Consider the following 15677-nt stretch of genomic DNA (forward strand, 5'->3'; position numbering starts at 1 on the left):
GGAGCCCAAAAAGGTTAGCCACCACTGACCTAGAGAGAGAATTGAGGTGAAGTTAAAAAGAAGTTGGCAGAAGTTAAAAAGCTCCTGATGCACACACACACACACACACCTTTTAACAGGGTACTTTAGACTGAGGGAAATTCTCCCAACACACCCTTGCTTAATTTGTAGTCGCCTGTGAATCAAATACATTCATATAAAAATACATTTTTTGTTACGTTGGAAGAATTATCCTTCTGGATTCAGTTCCAAGTGGGGAAAAATACACTGGAAACATGGAGGCTGTTTGGAAAGATGGTTTAATGGTGGAGAGGACCACATGCCTTGGAGCTCCAAAGTGAAAAGGACGATCACATGCTTCAAGATGTTGGGTGAAAGAAAAGAAAAGAGGCAGAGATGCTGAGAAACCCTTGGTTTTATGCCCGCTGTTGGGATTTGAATTTGAGCTTGTATTCTGATTGGCTGTCAGTCTCCCATGGGGCCATACCGGTCCGTGAACGTGGTTGGGACCCCTGCTGTAGGCTGTCCTGAGTCCCAGGCTTGGTTGAAGCCTTCCTGGATGATGATGTAATGAAAGGGCTTTAAGCAATTCCTAATATAGCTTTACCTGGAGTAGATCTTTGTTATGTAAAATAGACTGACCCAGGCCAGAGTAATGGCCCATCAGTAAAGGTTGGGTGTGTGAGAGAGTTTCTGCCTCTTTTGAGTTTCTATTTTTCTTTTTAGGGGAAATATTTTGCCTTTTTAGTATATCCTAAAATATTTCATTTTCCTAGGAGAGGGGTGGGTTTTCACTTCCAACAGTTATGCACTTTCCCTAAGTGAAGGTGAGGATTGCCCCCACCCCATAGTCCATTTGCAATACCGACTTCAACATTCACAGGTGAGCAGGAGACATAGCTATGGATGCCAGATCTTTGCTGGAATTAGATTCTGATTATTGTGAGACCAACTATTAAGAGACAGTTAAATATCTATGGAGATTCTCAGTCATCCAGGTCCTGGTTGTCCCAGAGTTGCTTTTTAAAGAGGGAACTGGACTTTCTTGGTTTCTCTTTGAAGACATTTTGTTTCTCATCCAAGAAGGTTCTTTAGCTCTTGCATAGCTAAATGTCCAGGTCATGATTGTCCCAAAAGTGCTTTTTCAAGAATCAACTGGACTTGCTTGTTTTTCTTTGAAGATGTTTTGCTTCTCATCCAAGAAGCTTCTGGGCAGAGCTTTATTGGTTGAGGAACTCTGGGAGTTGAAATCCACAAGTCTTAAAGTGGCCAAAGTTGGAGACCCCTGACCTGGATGTCTGAGAATCTCCATAGACAAGCAGAGGGATGGTTTCTTGGACAAAAGCCCCTTATGATACAGCATCTCCCTCTGGAGCAACCCATCCATCGCCCTGCAGGCTTGGCACTCAGGACCCGCCAGAGGGCGCCCCTTTGCAAAAACCACCTCCGGGTTCAGCCGAAGAGCTTTTGCCTCGTTCCTAGCGGCATCTCGCCCGATGCTTGCAAGGGGAGGGCAGGAAATGACCCTTCCCCACGCCGAGGGAGTGCTTTGCAGGAAGCTGCGTTCTCCGCCAAACGCTGGACCTGTCCTCCAAACGGCTCTTTCCTTCTTTCGCTGGCCCTTCCTTTCTCCGCAGTTGCCCGGCTTGCGAAGCGCCTCCTTGCAGGGAAGTGGCGGATTCTGTCGGGCTGCCCAGCCAGACCAGGAGATCTTCTCGGTCTCTCCAGATCTGGAGGTGTGGGGAGGGGATCTTGTGGGGCTTAGCTGGAAATCCCCCAATATTCCACCTTCTGCACTTCCCACTCACCTGCCCCATTTTTTTTTTTTTTTTTGCAAGGTGCGCCGGGCTCTTAATTTCCGCAAGGAGAGGAGCTTCTTGATTAGAGATTGAATTCTGCGCAGTCCTCTTAAAGACTCCAGCAAGAAGAGGGAGTCAAGCTATTCTCCAAAGCACCTGAGGGCAGGATAAGAAGCCATGGATGGAAACTAATCAAGGAGAGAAGCAGCTTAGAACTAAGGAGAAATTTCCTGCCACTTAGAACAATGAATCAGTGGAACAACTTGCCTCCAGAAGTTGTGAATGCTCCAACACTGGAAGTTTTTAAAAAGATGTTGGATAACCATTTGTCTGAAGTGGTGTAGGACCTCCAAGGTCCCTTCCAAGTCTGTTATTTTGTTAAAAGACTTTTCTCCTTGTGTGATAAAGAGGGGAAGGAAAAACCAGCTTTCCGTAGGAGGAATGGGAGATAGCTTATAATTGTGTCTTAGGAGAGGCATGGTGGACTCTTCAAACTATCCTTCCTGGGTCTGTTTCAGGGCTCCACACACCTTCTTGTAATGTTCTTGTAGTGTTCCAATATCTCGGGGGCTGCCCCAAAAAAGAGGGAGTCAAGCTATTCTCCAAAGCACCTGAGGATAGGAGAAGAAGCCATGGGTGGAAACTAATCAAGGAGAGAAGCAACCTAGAACTGAGAATAAATTTCCTAACTGTTAGTACAATTGATCAGTGGAACAACTTGCCTCCAGAAGTTGTAAATGCTCCAACACTGGGAGTTTTTAAGAAGAGATTGGATAACCATTTGTCTGAAGTGATGATGTAGGGTTTCCTGCCTGGGCAGCGGGTTGGATTAGAAGACCTCCAAGGTCCCTTCCAACTGTTATTCTATTCTATTCTAAGTTTAGGGTTGGATTTCTGTTGAGAGCATCTGGAACATCCACAGTTTGGAGGATCTGGGTTTCCTGGCTTGGGAAGCCATCCTTCCAGGGTTTGGAGGAAGGGAAATAGCCCCTTCTGACGCAATCCAAAAGTTCAGGCTGATCTGCGCCTCTTGTGTCAATATCAGAGTCTTTGCAAAGTGGCACCCTGGATACATAGTTTTTTTTAAAAAAAAAAATCCCACAAACTTCAAGATTTCTTAAGTTTCAAAACAAACTTGCATATCCTTTGTAATGTGTACCAGTGGTGGAAGTGGTACATGTTTTAATGTCCAAGATTTTTTTCCCCACCCATTGCAATTATCTTTCATCAGCAGTTGTGATCTACTGTTTTTGCTTTTAATCCCTGCAAGCCACTCTCGTGGATATTTTTCAGGAAAGTAAATTGTAAACATATTAAATAATGAAAGGTTCCTGTCAGTGCTTTGGATTATAGTTTTCTACATCTTAGCCTGCAAGCTGGACATACGGTAATTCCCAAAGAATCCAGTCATGGAGGGGAGAAATGCCTCATTCTTCAAGATGGCTGAAGGGGTCTCTCCTTGCGATTCTACTCCCATGAATGAAAGTTGCTTTGCAGATTCAGAAGAGCGCTTGGATTTATTTGGAAAAATGGCAAGAACTCAGCAGGACATTCTGAAAGAAGAAACCACACATTGCGTTGTCCATCGTTGCCCTTTCAGGGAGTTCTGTTGCCAGGAAGCTGAAGGACTCCGAGAAGTATGCTGCCAACTCCACCATCTTTATGATCGGTGGCTGAGCCAAGAGGACCACAGGAAAACTCAGATGATGGATTTGGTGGTCCTGCCACTGGCCACCCTGTCCCAGATGGAGAACTGTGGCTGGATATGTAAAACAGAGACCAGCTCTCCAGAAATGGGTCTGGCTGAAAGTTTCCTCTTGAGCCAAGTGGAGCAGAAAATGCAGCAAAAACAGCAGGTGAGATCAATATGAATAAATTTTACATGTTTCCATTCTGATATAATTAGGATAATCAGTGGCTAAGACGCTGAGCTTGTCGATCAGAAAAGTTGGCAGTTCGGCGGTTCGAATCCCCAGCACCGCATAACAGAGTGAGCTCTCATTACTTGTCCCAGCTTCTGTCAACCTAGCAGTTCAAAAGCATGTAAAAATGCAAGTAGAAAAATAGGGACCACTTTGGTGGGAAGGTAACAGCGTTCCATACACATTTGGTGTTTAGTCATCCATCCACCTGACCACAGAGATGTCTTCGGACAGCGCTGGCTCTTTGGCTTTGTAACGGAGATGAGCACCGCCCCCTAGAGCCAGAAACAACTAGCACATATGGGCGAGGGAATCTTTACCTTTAATAGAATCCTGTCCTGGTTAAGTAAATGGTTCTATCCATTTTCACCCTGATTATTTCTGAGGACATAAAACAAGTTGGGACAGGGGCAGTAATATTTTGTTTGGCTGCTATTTTAGGTTCGTGCGCCGTTCATGGAGATGGCCACCCAAGGTTCTGAAGCATTAGAGGGGGTGTCACATCTCCCTCCAGAAATTGTCTCCGGGAAGATGTCCCAGGAGCATCCATCTCAGGAGACTTCATCAGGTAAAAGAGGTTCCTTTTGATGTATTGGAGTACTGGGAAGTATCCATTGCCTGAAGTCTTTGAGTTCCTGTTGCTATAATACCTTAGCCCCGTGTGCAGAGTTTTTCTCCTACTGTTTTTAAAACATGTACTTCCTCTGCTTTTATCTCATTCTCAGAAAATGGAGCAATAGTGACTGTACCAATGAAAAGGTCTCTTCTTTGTGGTGGTGCAGAAACAAGGGTTGTACTTCCCACTCAGGTAGGAGGATCCCACCTCCCAAAGTGCAAAATGATTTATTCAAGGAACATGAAACGCTCTCCACAGTGGTCTGAATCAGTTTTTCAGAGCTAATTTAATATTGCCCAGCTAACAAGTTTATCAGAGCATAAGCATCTTCCCAGTATTCTGATACCATCCATATATTCATAGTATCTCAAGTTTCTTCTTGAGAACATCTCCCGACATCTTCATCTTGTTCAGTGAATGCTTGTATCTCCTACTGGGCAACATAAGACATTAAGGTGTCATGTAGTAATATCCCAATACTTGCTTAATGAACGTGCCTCAGGAATTGATCAAAAAATTGCCATGAGAATAAGCAATTTGTGAATATTTTTTGGAATTGTTCGTTAACGAAGATTGCTATTGTACTTTAGGTTCTGGTGTCCTTTGAAGATGTAACTGTGTTTTTCTCTGAGGAGGAGTGGGCTCTGCTGGATTTTGACCAAAAATCACTGTATAGAGAGGTCATGCTGGAAAATGCTAAGCATGTGGAGTCCATGGGTAAGAGATTCATTTTGTTCTGGGTTGAAATTGGTCGGGAAGGTATATTCTGATGAGAGATCAGAAATTGCTTAGCAATTTGTTGGAGGATATTCAGGCACGTACTTTAGCTGGAGAGAATTGATATGACTTTATGTGCATTGCACCTAGAGTTATGTATGTGAGATGGATGGCTATGTAAATCAAAATAATAATCTTGGCATAATTTTATTAAGGATTATGATAAATAAGATAATTTAAAACCTGACACAAAAATACATAAAAGAAAAAAAATAGAAAGTGCAACCCCCTTGCGAAGACAATAAGTTTTCCCTTTTCATCTCAATAGTAATGAAGATTAACAATATATCACTGACTCTTAAACTACAGTACAACACCTTTTCATTCTATATCTTACCCTATTTTCTATAAAGTCTTTTCTAAATCTTCAGCTAGCCTTAATAATAAAGAAGTAGTAAAAATTTTAAAAACCTAATCTAAGCATTTAGTCTAGATTCCCCTCATCCTTCTATTATAAATTACAATAATAACCCCTTATTTAGATATCAAAAGATTAGTCCATTACACAATTGCATATTTCTAAAAGAAAAACTATCCAATCAGATATTCATTAAACATCACAAAACATAACCTACTCTTTAACCATATACAGGTAAACCAGTTTTATTTATTTTTCCTTCTTCCTCCCAGTCATCTTTAAGTCCCACTAATACTCCAAAATTATTAAAAGGAAGAGGTTTGATCAAACCTTGAGTCCTGAAAAGCTACATTTACTGCCCAGAGATGGTGGAACCCAGCTGATTGCAAACAGGTGCAAAAAATGATAATTTCTACTGTCCGCTCACAAAAACCAGCTGTCCAAAATACATATAGGAAATTTCCAGATTTCTCCTTCTTCCAGAGAGAATTTCAGTAATCCATATCTCGCATCCAGCTACCAATTTCAAATGAGAAATGCAGGCATTGGTTCTCGCCTCACTGGAAGTCGTCATCCACAAATCTAAATAGTAATAATATTAAAATAATAATTGCCTCTCCCACTTGTTCTGGTAAGAGCTCATGTTTTCATGTTGTCTCAAGAGAGGAACAAACACCTTCTGAGACACAGTTTCCAAGACTGCTTACTTAGCTATGCAAGTCATCTCAGAACCGCCTTTTACATTTATTTATTTATTTCTGTCTATAATAGCATTTGAAATCTCTCTCGCATTGTGGTTCTTTGGTATCTGTGCCACAAACCTCAATTTAAGCGTTGATGCACAAATCAGAAGTGTCGCTTCTCATTTGTGCATCAATACTTAAATTGGGGTTTGCGGGACAGATAGATACCAAAGAACCACAGTGTAGGAGAGAGAACAGCATTGGAAGTAACCGCTTAGAGAAACCTTATTAAAAATTGTCCCTGAATATACTCGGAGTACCGGGAGATTCCACCCCAAATACCTGGTGGGGGGGAATGGGGGACAGCAAGGAATTCTCTGCAGTTCAACTCAGGGGGAAACTAGGTTTTCAGGGCAAATCTTAAAACCTTTTCCCTCCTATTCCCCCACCCTTTGGATTGCTCACCCTGTGGTTGGATAATTATTAAGAAGGAAGTTAATGTTTGCATTTGGAAAGAAGATATTATGAGTAAATGAGCAAAAATTGAAAATGAACATTGCGAAGAATGTGCTAACTGGGGTTCTTTGCCTTGTTCACTTTAGGACATCCAAACCTTCATTATGAAACTGATTAAGGTCTGGTCAGTTTCAGGCAGCAGCACAAATGGAAGTTCTAAGCAACTCATTATTATTACAGAGCAGAGTGTGTTAATTTGTGGTTAGCCCTTATTAAAGAACAGAAAAACTTTTCAAGTAGATGTAGCTTGTTTAAGCAATCTTACCAGTCGGGGGAGGGGAAAAAAAGATCAAGTTCAGGATATCAGAGGTGGTATTCAGCAGGTTCTGACCAGTTCTGGAGAACCGGTAGCAGAAATTTTGAGTAGTTCGGAGAACCGGCAAATACCACCTCTGACTGGAGATTTTACAACATCCTTCCCCTGCCACGCTCACCAAGCCACGCCCACAGAACCAGTAGTAGAAACTTTTGAATCCCACCACTGCAGGATATCCTGACTGTTTCACACTGTTTATCTCAAAGTTGTTACTGTGGGTAAACAAAGATCTCTATATGACTGCCAACAAATACAAGGACAGATGAACTCCTGGAGTGCACATTGGTTGAGGGGGGGTTCCAATGGAGGACGACTTTTATTTCATTCATGCTGAATCCTAGTATCTAAATTCAGTTTCCTTGTAGCAACAGCATCTCCATTTTCTCTAGATTTAATTTCAACTTGCCTTCGTTCACACTTGAAACTGATTGTTAAGCAACAAAGCTGATAATATCCCACTCCTGAATTCAAGACGGTGTTCCCTAGAGTTGTGTTGGCAAACCTGTGCCAGAAGTGGCACGTAGAGCCATTTCCCCCCGGCACGCGAGAGGTTGCCTAGAAGATGCCCCAATGCGCATGCCACCGCCCGACAGTTGATTGTTGGGTATCTGGCGCACATGTGGAGGGTGTGTGTGGGAGATGCGCATACATGCAAAGATGCACTGTGCGCAAGGGGGATCGTGCATGCATGCGCAAAAGCACACAAGGGGATCGTGCATGCATGCTCAGACGCATGAGGGAATCGCGTGCGCAGAGACGTGCGGCACGCAAGGGGATCATGCGCGCATGCGCAGGGGGTGTAGGGGGTAGCAGACATTGCCTTCTGGGTGCTGGCATGCGAGCACATGCAAGCGAGCGCGTGCGCAATTATTGGCACGGGAGCCGAAAAAGGTTAGCCACCACTGCCCTAGAGATTTTCTCTTTGATACTAAACTATTTTCTCCAATGGAGAAAAAATAATGGAGTTTCGTGGGACCGCATACTTCAGGTACCTCCAAGCAGTCTTACATTCCGGAAATAACCAGTATCCAAGATGCAGTAAAGAAATCCCCCATTCATAGTCCTATCACCTGGTACAGCAGTATTGAAATAAATATATAGCTAATATAATGTGATGGTACTTTCACTTCGTACCTTTAACGTCTGATTTCTTTTTCTTTTCTTTTTCTTCCAAACAGTTGACAAGCAGGAACCAGAGAATTATAAAGAATCGGATGTGAATTCTTTGAAACAAACTGAAACTGGAGAAGGGATATTGCAAAATCAGGAGGAGCCAAACATGATTGAAAACCAGTTGAACAATAGGATGGAGAAATCCTCTAGTTTTAAGTATGGAGAAAATTGCACCTTCCATATGCAACATCACAAAGAAAAAGGGAGCTATGTAAAGGCTGAAAAAATGTCCATCCATAAATCAGACGTCCATGAATATAGCAGTATCTATACTAAAGAGAAGCAGCCTAAATGTAAAGAACATGGAAAAAATAATTCGAATCTCTATCTTACTTTACATCAAAGCATTGGGATACCGAAATCACGTAAGAGTTCAAACAGTGGAAAAAGCTTTAATGAGAAAAGTACTTTTAACTCCCAGAAAACCGTTCATAGAGTGGAGAAGTCATGTAAAAGCAGAGAACACAGAACACATTTCTATACAAGCAATGATCATATTGTGCACAAAAAGTCCAATCCAGGAAAGAAACCTTATAAATGCATGGATTGTGGAAAGAGGTTCTGTACAAGTATTGATCTTACTTCGCATAAAAGTATCCACACAGAGGATAAGCCACGTAGATGCACAAACTGTGGAAAGAGCCTCACCACAAGCAGTTCCCTTACTGCGCATAAAAGGATCCACATGGGAGATAAACCACATAAGTGCACGGAATGTGGAAAGAATTTCAGCCAGAGTGCTTCGCCTAATTCCCAGAAGCTGATCCATACAGGGATGAAGCCATATCAATGCTCGGCATGCAGAAAGCGATTTTGTACAAGCAGTGATCTCATCTCCCATAAAAGGATGCACACACGGGAGAAACACACATTTAAATGCCTGAAGTGTGGAAAAAACTTTACAGTGAGACGTGGTCTTATTTCCCATGAAAGAATTCACACAAAGGAGAAAGCATATAAATGCAGGGAGTGTGGAAAGACTTTTGTAAGGAGAAGTGATCTTACTTCCCATAAGAGGAGCCACATGGGAAAAAAAACATATCAGTGCTCAGAGTGTGGGAAAGGCTTCAGTTGGAGCAGTAACCTTACCTCCCATAAAAGGATCCACACAGGGGAAAAGCCCTATCAATGCATGGAGTGCCCAAAGAGCTTCAGAGACATGAGTTCCTTTACTTCCCATAAAAGGTTCCATACAGGGGAGAAACCATACAAATGTACGGAGTGTGGAAAGAGCTTTAGTCAAAACAGTCAACTTACTTCCCATAAAAGGGTTCACACAGGGGAGAAACCGTATAAGTGTACAGACTGTGGAAAGAGCTTCACCACAAGTGGTTCTCTTACTGCCCATAAAAGGAATCACACAGGAGAGAAACCCTTTAAGTGCATGGAATGTGGAAAGAGTTTCAGCCAAAGTTCTTCCCTTACTTCTCATGAAAAGATCCATACAGGGATGAAACCCTTCCAATGCTTGCAGTGTGAAAAGAGATTTGGTACAAGCAGTGATCTCATTTCCCATAAAAGGATCCATACAGGGGAGAAACCATTTAAATGTCTGGAGTGTGGAAAAAACTTTACAATGAGACGTGGTCTTACTTCCCACGAAAGGATCCACACAGGGGAGAAACCGTATCAATGCACAGATTGTGGAAAGTGCTTTATAAGTAGAAGTGATCTTACTTCCCATAAAAGGATCCACACAGGGGAGAAACCGTATCAATGCACGGAGTGTGGGAAAAGCTTCAGTTGGAGCAGTAACCTTACTTCACATAAAAGAATTCACACAGGAGAAAAACCATATAAGTGCATGGAGTGTGGGAAGAGTTTCAGCCAGAGCACTTCCCTTACTTCCCATGAAAGGATCCATACAGGGATGAAACCGTATCAATGCATGGAGTGTGGGAAGAGATTCAGTACAAGCAGTGAACTCATTTCCCATAAAAGGATCCACACGGGAGAGAAACCTTACCAATGCATGGATTGTGGAAGGAGTTTTAGAGACTTGAGTTCCTTTACTTCTCATAAAAGGTTCCACACTGGAGAGAAGCCCTACAAATGCATGGAGTGTGGAAAGAGCTTTACTCAAAGCAGTCAGTTTACCTGCCATAAAAGGATCCACACAGGGGAGAAGCCATACAAATGCACAGACTGTGGAAAGAGCTTCACCACCAGTGGTTCCCTCACTGCCCATAAAAGGATCCACACGGGGGAGAAACCATATAAGTGCACGGAATGCGGGAAGAGTTTCAGCCAAAGTGCTTCCCTTAGTTCCCATGAAAGGATCCATACTGGGATGAAACCATATTCATGCCTGGATTGTGGAAAGACCTTCAGTCAAAGCAGCCACCTTAGTTCCCATAAGAAGATCCACTCAGGGGAAAAGCTGTATAAATGCACAGTATGTGAAAAGAGCTTTCATACAAGCAGTTCCCTGATATCACATAAGAGGATCCACTCTGGTGAGAAACCATACCATTGCAGCGACTGTGGAAAAAGTTTCATTACAAGCAGTTCCCTTAATTCGCATAGGAGGATCCACACGGGAGAGAAACCGTATCAGTGTCAGGTGTGTGGAAAGAGTTTCAGCCACAATACTTCTCTCTCTTTTCATAAAAGGATCCACACAAGAGAGAACCCACCTGTCAGCATATAATATGGAAGGAGTTTCATTCAGAATAATGAATGTCTGATAAAAGGAGCCACAAAGAAGGGAGGCCCTGCAGATGTATGCAGTGTGGAAAGAACTTAATGTGGTTCCATTTCTGATCACAGTGTCAAAATAGAAATGGAATGGATTATGATTAAATGATAGGGAAGGAAGGTTAACATGCATGAAGACAATTACAGGAACGTTTTAGAAAAGCTTCAATTTATTACAACGAGGCCAAGATTGTGTGATAGGTACAGTATAGATGGACTTGATGGGATCTAACTAAGCATATGCCTCAAATATAATCTCATTGCAGCAAGATACTCGGTATGCCCAATTTTTTTTTATTAAACCTGATTTTTATGAGGCTTATTTATCTGAAATTTAATTGTTTCTTTACAATTAAGACTTAAGTAGAAATCTCTCTCGTCTACTATCCAAGTGGATAAATACCCACTTATCTCTTCTTCAAACACCTCCAGTCCTATTAGTTTCTACATCCCCCCCCCTCTTTTCCAGTAAAACTACCCCTTCACCAATTTCTCATATTTTTGTTATTCTCTTTGGAAGCTGGAAAGAGCATGTTTGGGCATAAGAGATAATGGATGATGCATGTAAACAAGAACCAGTCTGCTTCCTTATTTTAATGGCAATGACATTTTTATTAAATTTTATTTACATTATTTTTATTCTTGACCTGTTTCTTTTTGAAGTATGATTTTGACAGTTTTTCATATATGTGACTGATGTGACATTTATTGACAGGGCAGTAATAACTCGTAATTGGATATCTACCGGTAAGAGACTGTACTTCAATCAACCACTTAATACCCAAAATCATTGGGAGAAAATGCCACAGATTGGCCAAGTCTGTAGAAGTTACTGACATCTTGAAAATAAAATGTGAGGAATTTGAGAGGAATCTCTTTAAATAGAACAGGCAATTTAGTGGACAATGTAGTTCTCTTGAAGAACGTTGAATGTGATATGTTTTGGGGGCATAACGTCTTAATTTGATGTACACATTGTTGAATAGTGGACTGTAATTAAATGAGGATTAAGGTTATAATGGAGACCCCAGTGAAGCTATTGACTCAATATGTGGCAGATGAGAAAAAATAAAACCCACATTAGGGATCAGTGGGAAAAGAATGGAAGTAAAACAGCTGCAACTGTTATTCCCTTCTACAGTATGTGAATATTGTGTATAGTTTTGATTGTCCCATTTGAAAAATGATATAAAGGAGATGGAGAAAGTTCAAAAGTAGTCATCAAAATGGTTAGCGGCTTGATTGTTTGTGTTTGGCATTCTCAAGCAAAAACTAACATAAAATAAATCACCCAGGTGCTGTAGAAGGTGTGGCAGAACTTGAGGGACTTAAGAGTTAAGAGGACTCAGCCTAGAATTCCTACGTAGCCCCATGTGGACTAAGTCCAAACCTTGAATTTCGTTGCCCATTACAAGCAGGTACTAAGCATTAGTTGGACATTAATCTTCTCAACTAACAGCACCATCTTGTAGCTAGATAAGGGACACGCGAATTCAAGGGGGTTGGACTTAGTCCGCTTGTGGCTACATAGGAATTCTAGACTGATCTCTCTTTTAACTCCACTCCTAGATTTTGCCACTCCTACAAGTGCAAAACTTTTGGGTTCCCAGGATCATCTAATTAAAGTTGAAGGAGATTTAGAATAGACCAAAGTGGTGTGTTTTTTTTTTTACCTTGTCCATTAACCATAACCCTGCTAAGAAAACTGCATGTGTTCAGTCTCCAAGATTTAAAATTCCACTCAATAGTATTTCTACCTTTAATAATGGTTTAGATTTGCCTATATTTATATGTATGTGTATTCATTATTTTATATACATTATTTTTCACAATGTTAGCTACACAGTCATGCATGTGAGATAGATGGCCATTAAAGATAAATTTACTGATTTTTATGTAGTTGTGTGTGGGTTGTTGTTTTTTTACAAATGAACAAGCATTGATCTTTTTATAAAAGTGAATATTAGATACATATAAAAACAAAGCAGCATATTTGCTTATCTTTTTTTCCAAAAAAAAAGTGTTATGAGATAGCCCTGATTAACTAAATAAATAATGAACAGCAGAGGTCAATATCTATAGCAGGGGTCACCAACCCCCGGTCTATTGACTGGCACCGGGCCGTGGCATGCCAGAAACCGGGCCACACCAAAAAGTGAAGCCCCATCCACAGGGTGCAGGTAGCATGCAAAACCATGGCCTCTTCTGGTCTGCGGAAAAATCTCTTCATGGAACTGGTGCCCAAAAGGTTAGGGGCCACTGATCTATGGGAATTTTTTTTTTGCTTGTTTGCCTTATTTCAAAAGGGACTAGAGTGATTGATATGTATTTAATGTTCAAATGTCTGCTGTTTTTCTTCTGCATACAAGAACAATCATGGCATTGTTCTAACTGCCAGGACAGATGCATTGTAAAGATTATCATTGGAACTAGAGTCTCTAGATATTGGAAGACAGGCAATGTTACAATGTTTTATAATATACAGTAGATCTCCATTCAAGGTACACGGGACACACCAGGAAAATATGTCTCTTATAATTCCTTTCCCACAGTAATAGCCAAAAAAGGAAAGAAGTCGGTATAGAGGATTTGCAATTATCAAAATTAAAATGGCAAGTGTCTGTTTAATTGCCGCTGGTCAAAATTCAAAGTTGTGGATGCTCTGTTGCTGGAGGTTTTCGTTTGCCTGAGATGGTATTAGGCATCCTGCCTCAGGCAGGGGTTTGGACTAGACCAGGTGTCAAACTCAAGGCCTGCGGGGCTGCTCTGGAAACTGAAGGACCAGCCCGCTGTGCTTCTGCCAGGCTCCCAAACTCTGTTTTCGGCTGCAGCAGCCTCCTGCAACCCTCTGCCAGTGAAAATGGAGCTTGCTTTTCACTGGCAGAGGGTTGCAGGAGGGTGCTGCAGCTGAAAATGGAGCTCAGGAGCCCATTTTCGCTGGCAAAGTGTTCGGGCCACCACAGGCGCTGACACGAGTGACACTGAACAGGCCACGCACACCATGCCCCCCTGACCCCGAGGCCAAACACAACTCTGATGCAGCCTTCAATGAAATCGAGTTTGACATCCCTGGATTAGAGTAAAAGACACAGAAATATGGAAAACTGATAGCAGAAAAAGACCTTGTGCTCCATTGAGTCTGCTCTTTGACTTTGCTTTTTGTTTCAATTTCTATATATTTTTTATTATTATTAAAAATACAGGTAGTCCTCAACTTATGACCATAATTGAACCCAAAATTCATGTTGCTAAGTGAGAAATATGTTAAGGGAGTTTTGCCCCATTTTACGACTTTTCTTGCCACATTTGTCAAGTAAATCACTGCAGTGGTTAAATTAGTAAGACAGTTGTAAATGAATCTGGTTTCCCCATTGGCTTGTCCCAAAGGTGCTTTTTCAAGAGGCAACTGGACTTTCTGGTTTCTCTTTGAAGATGTTCTTTGGATGACTGAGAATCTCCATAGACATTGACTTGGCTTGTCAGAAGATTGAAAAAAGTGTTCACACAACCCTGAGACACTGCCAACCAGTGAGTTGGTTGTCAAGCATCCAAATATAAATCACATGACCATGAGGATACCGCAACAGTCATAAGTGTGAAAAAATTATAAGTCACTTTTCAGTGCGGTTGTAACTTTGAACCATCACTAAGCGAGCTGTTGCAAGTCAAGAGCTACTTGTATAGCCACCAGCCCTATTAATCCACCTTTGACTTCCAGCTTTATCTGGTTTCCATTACAATCTTTTTCTTCTATTATCATTACATTTGCTTTTCCTGAATTTCCTGCATACCTATATCAGAATCAGGGACCTTGGAGGTCTTCTAATCCAGCCCCCTGCTCAAGCAGGAAATCCTACACCATTTCAGACAAGTGACTGTCCAGTCTTTTCTTAAAGAACTCCAGTGATGAAGTACCTACAACTTCTAAAGGCAAGATGTTCCACTGGTTAATTGACCTCACTGTTAGGAAGTTTCTCCTAAATTCCAGGTTGCTTCTCTCCTTGATTAGTTTCCATCCATTGTTTCTTGTCCTGGCCTCTGGTGCTTTGGAGAATAGATTGGCCCTTTCTTCTTTATGGCAGCCACTAAATACTGAAATACTGCTATCATGTCCCCTCTAGTCCTTTTCTCTAGACTAGCCAAGCCCAAATCCTACAGCCATTCTTCATGTTTTACTCTTCAGGACTTTAATCATCTTAGTTGCTCTTCTTTACACTTTTTCCAAAGTCTCAACATCTTTTTTGTAATGTGACCAAAATGATGCAGTATTCCAGGTGTGGCCTTACTAAAGCTTTATGAAGTTGTGTTAATACTCCACATGATTTTGATTCTATGTCTGTTTCTACAACCAAGGATTGTATTAGCTTTTTTGGCTGCCACCACACACTTCTGATGTTTAAGTGATCATCCACCAAGACGCCAAGGTCCCTCTCACAGTTAGTTTTTGGGCCAGGATTCGCCTAATCTGTGCTTGCACCTTTGGTTTTTTTTTGGCCCAGGTGTAAAACTTTGTTTATATATATTTATTTCCCCACACTTCTGCAATTGATGATAACTTAAAAAAAAAGAACTGGGTGTTTTTGAAAAATATTCCCATTGAGGAAATTAAATTCCTTTCATTATTCTGGATTTTTCTTTCCTTCAGGACTCGCACAGCTTTTGTCACTTCAGATCAGGGGCTGTTCCTCAAGAACAATGCTTGCCTAGTATTATATCTTCCAATACAATAGCGGGCAAGTCCTACCCTTGAAAAGGATTTTAGGGCAGAATCCCTCATCACGACTGTTATTTTTTATTATATTACTATTATAATATTGCTA

At 41.4% G+C, this 15677-nt stretch overlaps 1 protein-coding gene across 2 annotated transcripts; it reads left to right on the plus strand.

Annotated features, from left to right (window-relative positions):
- Nucleotides 1-286: 286 nt before the first annotated feature.
- Nucleotides 287-11494, plus strand: LOC113425941 (uncharacterized). Of its 2 annotated transcripts, none has more exons than XM_087953592.1 (5): nucleotides 287-3655; nucleotides 4163-4289; nucleotides 4447-4529; nucleotides 4928-5054; nucleotides 8166-11494. In XM_087953592.1, exons 1-5 carry the CDS (start codon nucleotides 3209-3211, stop codon nucleotides 10808-10810), a joined length of 3429 nt encoding a protein of 1142 aa, XP_087809718.1. In that variant the 5' UTR covers nucleotides 287-3208; the 3' UTR covers nucleotides 10811-11494. The 2 variants fall into 2 exon arrangements, with proteins under 2 accessions (XP_087809718.1, XP_087809719.1); XM_087953593.1 differs by lacking the exon at nucleotides 287-3655 and adding an exon at nucleotides 3979-4062.
- The last annotated feature ends 4183 nt before the right edge of the window (nucleotides 11495-15677 follow it).

This window comes from Notechis scutatus, chromosome 2, assembly GCF_049901735.1.
Source record: "Notechis scutatus isolate UNSWTSFEM ecotype Mainland chromosome 2, rNotScu1.2, whole genome shotgun sequence".
Classification (NCBI taxonomy): Eukaryota; Metazoa; Chordata; class Lepidosauria; order Squamata; family Elapidae; genus Notechis; species Notechis scutatus.